Below are 6,085 nucleotides of genomic sequence, written 5' to 3' on the forward strand. Positions count from 1 at the left end.
ACCTTCCCCCTACCCTCATGGTATCGCTACTCCCATTATTGTTCCTGAGGGGTTTAATCTGTCCTGGATTCTGTGTGTCAGGAATTCTTATCTGTACCAGTGTACATGCTCTGGTCTAGCCGGATTTGTAAGGTAGGTCTGGGGTCATGGTAGGGGGGGAGGAAGCATTGAAGAACTAGAGGAATGTTGGATGTTTCATTGGTGTTGTCCTGCGCAATGGCGGGCTCATTCTCCCTTGTGACGGTTCTGTGAGGGGATGTCCAATTGTCTACAGATGGGCTTTTGGTCTCCACTCCAAACCCCCTTCATTTGCATCGATATGATTGCTTGTTTTGGGTCTTCTGATGCCAAATACCTGATCAAAGGTAAGGACGGTATAGGATGCCTAGTGGGGTTTGACCAAGTTCAATGTAGCTGAGAGGAATTACTAAGAGCTGAATGAAGGTTGGACAGGATAGTGGGATAGGAGGAAAATAAAAAGAAATAGAGGAAAGGATTAGGAGGAAAAAGACATTTATAGACGTATTAAATATAGGCATGTATATATGTAAGTATATTAATAAATAATGATAGGGATATAGGTCTCTGTACACATATTTATATGTTAAGTAACAAGGTAGCAGATGGACACTGGGCCTCAAATCAAGTCCACTCTCAATGCAAGAACACTTTGTTCTAACAACCTGGCATTCTGTGATGCTTATCTTCCCGACATGATCACGGAAGAAAAAAATGGGTACATAAGGAAATATGGTGAAGAAAGCTGATGATGCCTGGCTACTAGAAGATGGGGTCTTAAAGGCTTGAAGTTAAGTAAGCGGCCATTTAGCAGGGAAGCAACAAAGCCCACATACAGAACAAGCACACCAGCAAAAAAATGTTTCTTAAAAGTATTACAAAGCAAAAATGTTACTTTGAGGACTAAGGTCTGCCTGATACAAACCATAGTATTTCAAGCTGCTCATATACAGGTGGAAGCTGGACAATGATTACAGAACAACTCAAAATAATAGCAACAGTAGAATGGTGTTGGTGAAGAATATTGAAGACTATGATGGGCTGCCAAACGAATAAACAAATCTGTCTCAAAGAAAGTAGTCAGAATGATCATTAGAGGCGATGATGACTTTGAGAAGGATCCAGCCCAGAAGAAGGACATCAAGTTTGGGAAAGTAGAGGGTCAACGGAAAATGGGAAGTCCTTCCAGATGGTCGTTCAATGGATGTCACAGGGGCCCAAATACAGCAACAAGTCTGTAGATGGTGCAGGAGCAGGGAGTTATACTCATACATGTGGTCGGGAGTTCGCTGTAACTTGGAACTGACTCAGAGGCACCTAATGACAATAACATGACACCCTACTGAAGGCAGAAAATATCAATCTACCCTCCCTTCGCCATGCGCACACCTCCCACATTCTGAAACTGGAACCGGAAAATGGAAATTGTTTTTTTTAATCCCTAGAATTGATCATCTAAAGTGTTGTAACTGTATATCATTTTACTTATGATTATTTTGTAGATGTTTAAGTGTATCCGTTTGTAAGAGCAAAATGGGTGGAGCATGACAAGTTCATTTATTACCTTTAGCTGGATATCCTGGAGTAAGTGGGTCACCAGCGCCATTCAAATTTAACACATTCCCTCTCTGAACTCCAGTTCCAGGGAGATTCCATCCTTTGGGGTAGGGCTGTGCTCCAGGGGCAGAGTAGTCAGCCGGATCTGAGTACAAGATGATCCCAAGAGCTCCCGCCAACATGGCATTCTTAACCTGAGGGGGCGATCACTTTCACTCCATAAGTCAGAAACAGCAAATGATTAGAATATTCATGTAAGAAAATTTCATTTAGTATTTTAGAGAAATGCTCACATTGCTTTCGTATGCAAAGAGAACACATTAGGTTTCCCTTGCCTTGAATACAATTTCCCTCTGATGCCCCATTAGTTTGTTACAACTCTAGTTAAGGATCACCTGGCTTTTGAAACAGTCTTATTGCCAAGTGCAAAATGAATGTCTCCCTTCTTATTAATATATTCATTATAGGGTAAGTCATAGCATTTTAAAGTTTGTTTTTGTTTCTTTCATGTCAGAGGGGTTTTCTTTTGAGAACAGAGACCATGTTTTATTCACTTTTAGCCACCCACCCTCCCAAATCAGACACCTGATAGAGCAGACACAACACATGCTGATGGAACTAAACTAAATGAAAATTCTACACAAAAGAGTTCAGGCTAATGTGCAGAAATGGCCCACTCTGTGTTTGTAAACACAATTCTAACAGCAAAACTCTCCACCAGTGGAATCATATATGTTTTCCTATGAGATATTGAATACTGCGCATTACCAGGATGATTGTAGCAGGAGCCGCTAGCCGGTGTCCTACTGAAATCCTGCATCACTAGAACACATCGCAATAATCAGAACACAGTCTTTTAAAAGTAGCAGTATGATCTAGCTGTCAATTGATTTTGGAGGGCAAATTTGCAGTGTCTACACTCTCTGTGAAACCACACTCTATGAGTGAGAAATCCTACTTACAAGAATTCATACTACAAAAAAAAATCACACAAATATGCAATTCTGTAAGCGGAAGCACGGTAACAGATTGTGGGTGTAAACAATTTGAGATAAGCCAAATGTCCACCAACAACGGACTTACTGAATACATTGTTTATCAACAATTCACAATAATGTGAAACTATTCAAAATAATGGGGTGCCTATCTAATAAGCAGTTATCTAAAAATTAGCATATATCTAAGTATTTTAAAATATTCACTCATTTAATCCAACAATAATTCCATGTGATTGGTGCTATGATTAGATTCCCATTTTTATCTATAAAGAAACACTGGCACAGAAAAGAAATCAATTTCCCCACAGTCAGAAAAAACCAAGAGCCTAGGGAAATAAAGATTCAGCCAGCACCGAGTCAGCAGGGTTGCAGAGCCTTAGCCTCTTAGCCACTGCATTACCCAACTCTCAATACTCTGACCGGGAAGCATAGCAAGAATGACCATCAGTTACCGCTGAGTGAAAGAGGAAAGTTGTACAAGATATGCTGTAAGGTCCTTTCTTTGTAAAAAATAAATAATATACACAAAACAGGTAGACAAAGCAAACACATCTATATTTCCCGGAGTCAGTCTGGAAATGCCGAACACGATGATTATGACAAGGCGATAGTTAGGTAATGCAGATGAGCAAGTAATTGTTTCAGTTTGTAGACTTATACTTTAAAATAGGTAGTACTAATTAAATAAAAATGCCTAAAACTAATTTTCACTTCTAGATATATGAAGCATCATAAAAACATGATTTTCTATACAGAAAAACCATTACAAATGCAAGAACATTTTGAAAACCATGGTGCAAGCTGATTATTTGTATTTATAAGTAAATTCTAACTCCTCCCCTCTAGTAAAGCAAGTAACACATTACTTTATTTCCTCTGAAGATTTTCCCATATCTTGCAATCACAATCTTTCCAGTGCAGTTAATGTTCATGTCTCTTTGTAATTTGAAAAAATCTTTCGTACGAGCATAGTTGGCATATATAAGTTCTCCCTATAGAAGAAAAGAAGGGGGAAGGAGGAGGAAAACTAAGTAAATTTATGTCTTTATATACACACACACACACACACACACACCCACACGTGTGTGTGTATATATATATACACACACCATAGGACTGCTATCATTAAAGAGAGAGAAAAAAACCACAAAGCATTAACTTGTTCCATAATTCTGCAACAACAAAATTAGTTTTTCCTGATTCATGATGAATAACATGATTGTAATTTGGGAGGAGTCCTTAGAGAATTTTGCAACATCCTCCAAAATGTTTAAAAGAAAAAGACAATTTATAAAACACGTCTTAAATAGTGTGTCTGTTGTGAAAAATTCTAAATACAGTAATTTCTAACTATGGTATTTAAGAACTTTTGTGGCATAATCTATAAAATCACACACCAAACATATGAACAAAGGAAAAAGCTCGTAAAAACATCATTTGTCCTTCATGGATGCAAAACATGTTTAGCAATTTCTGTTTTCAAAAAATGACATCTCTTTCCTGGAGGCTTGAATGAAACATGCCCTTATTTTACCTCTGGTGAGCCTTGTGCTGAAAAAGCATTATATGGTGGTACAACATTTGTAACATTCTCATATCCATCTGGTGTCTGTTCATGGTATGACGTTTTGAAAATCTAGCAAGAATTGAAAGAGCGATTCCAGACTGTTATTAAAGAATAATTCAAACTTTATCATTATATAATCAAAGATCATTTTTCAGCCTCTTAGCTTGAGTCTACAGACCCTACCTCTATTCATAGGACATCCAGCTAACCACCCATATGGTAGACTTGGACCAATCCAGGTTTCATTTTCATCTCCTTAAGTAAGCAAGTCCTGCTAACAATGCCTCCTATGATCCCCAGAGCCCTTCCGCTTTCTCATACTGTTACCATCTGCTATGGATTGAATTATGTTCCCCCAAAATGTGTGTTGCATATACTAACTTCTGTGCCTATGACTTTAATGCCATTTGGGAATGAGTTGTCTTTGCTAAGGGAGGCAGTATTAGTGTAGGGTATATCTGAGTGAACCTTTTTTGAGATATAAAAGAAATTCAACAGGCTAGCAGAGCAGGAGAAAAATGAGACTTTCTACTCCCATAAAGAGGTACAGTCTCAGAAACCCATCGAAGCAGTTCTACTCTGACCTACAAGGTCTCTATGAGTCAGAATTGACTCAAGGACAGTACGTGAGAGCAGAGCAGACGTGGAGAAGGATTGATACCCTACATCTCCCAGGAAACAAAACAAAATGAAAACACAAGATCGTTCCTCCTAATCAACCCAGAGAGAAAGCTTTTTCCTAGAAGTGGGGCCCTGAATTTAGACTCCTAAGGAAAAATAAACTAAGGGAAAATAAATTTGTTTGTGCATGTCACCCATGTGTGTTGGTTCTGTTTTAGCAGCTCTAGAAGTTATCACTCACTAGAAAACAACATCTGAATTCAGAACATCACCATCTTTTACTTGGGCTATGGTATGAAGATACATCTTTGGCTCCCTGCCTAGTCTAAGTCGAATCTGCAGGGAGTCCAGTCTATCTAAAATGCCTCCTGAACCATTCCTCTCTGCTGTGTAGAATTTGCCAGTGTTTTTCATGGTTTGAAGCACACGTGTAAACCCATTAACCCCATTACCATGAAAGCAATTTTGATTCATAGTGAGCCTATAGGACAAAGTAGAGCTTCTGAGACTGTATTTCGTATTTTTTCTTTTTTTTTTTCAATCAACTCCATGTTACTGGCACATAATCCACATATCATACAATTGACTGTACGTTTTGACGGAAGCAGAGGGACTCATCTTTCTACTGTGGAGTGTTTGGTGGGTTTGAAGCCTTGACTTTGCAGATAGCAACCTAGTACTAAAATACTGAGCCCGCTGCTCCTTGTAACCCGACAGGGCTCTTGATAAACTACCATTGACATCATAAAAGGACTTTTATAATATATCCCAAAATACACCCATGGGTATTATCTCTCAATATGGTTCATTTTGTATTTGCATTCTACAAATTCAGAAAATCTTTTAGGATTCTTGATAATGCTAAACCACTCCATGTCTCTCAGGTTTTGCTAATGCTTTCTCTCCTGTCTAGAATTCTACTTTGCTTTGTCACCCTTGCATATCAACCCTTTCACTTGCGTATTGACTCTTAGGAAATATTCTCTGACTATAAAGGGCCACTCAAGCGGCTCTTTCCTGGGGAGAAAGAGAACCCTATTCATACCTGCAGGGTAAGTAACTTACACTTAACCAAATTTGAGTTTTGCCCTAGGTACCTTGGAGATAACCCTAAACCAGCAGGGGTCGAATGACCCTTTCACAGGGATTGCCTGATTCACAGCAATAGCACAATTATTTATAAAGTAGCAATAAAAATAATTTTATGGTTGGGGGGGTCAGCACCACATGAGGATCTGTATTAAAGGGTCACGACATTAGGAAGGTTGAGAACCGCTGCTCTAAACCTTCATAATTTAAATATGAAGCTGTCTGCTCCCTTAAG

The 6,085-nt window shown here is 38.8% G+C and overlaps 1 protein-coding gene across 1 annotated transcript in view; it reads right to left on the bottom strand.

Annotated features, from left to right (window-relative positions):
- LOC101660793 (N-acetylated-alpha-linked acidic dipeptidase 2) overlaps positions 1–6,085 on the bottom strand; it is a 68,440-nt gene that overhangs the window by 42,267 nt on the left and 20,088 nt on the right. Inside the window, exons 4-6 of the mRNA XM_004708894.2 lie at positions 4,108–4,209; positions 3,440–3,565; positions 1,583–1,769 (exon numbers count right to left, since the gene is read on the bottom strand). Coding sequence (XP_004708951.1) covers positions 1,583–1,769; positions 3,440–3,565; positions 4,108–4,209 — 415 coding nt within the window. The remainder of the gene's footprint in view (positions 1–1,582; positions 1,770–3,439; positions 3,566–4,107; positions 4,210–6,085) is intronic.

This window comes from Echinops telfairi, unplaced genomic scaffold (genome assembly GCF_000313985.2).
Source record: "Echinops telfairi isolate 266 unplaced genomic scaffold, ASM31398v2 ScPeMD7_1713;HRSCAF=2227, whole genome shotgun sequence".
NCBI classification, from domain to species: Eukaryota; Metazoa; Chordata; class Mammalia; order Afrosoricida; family Tenrecidae; genus Echinops; species Echinops telfairi.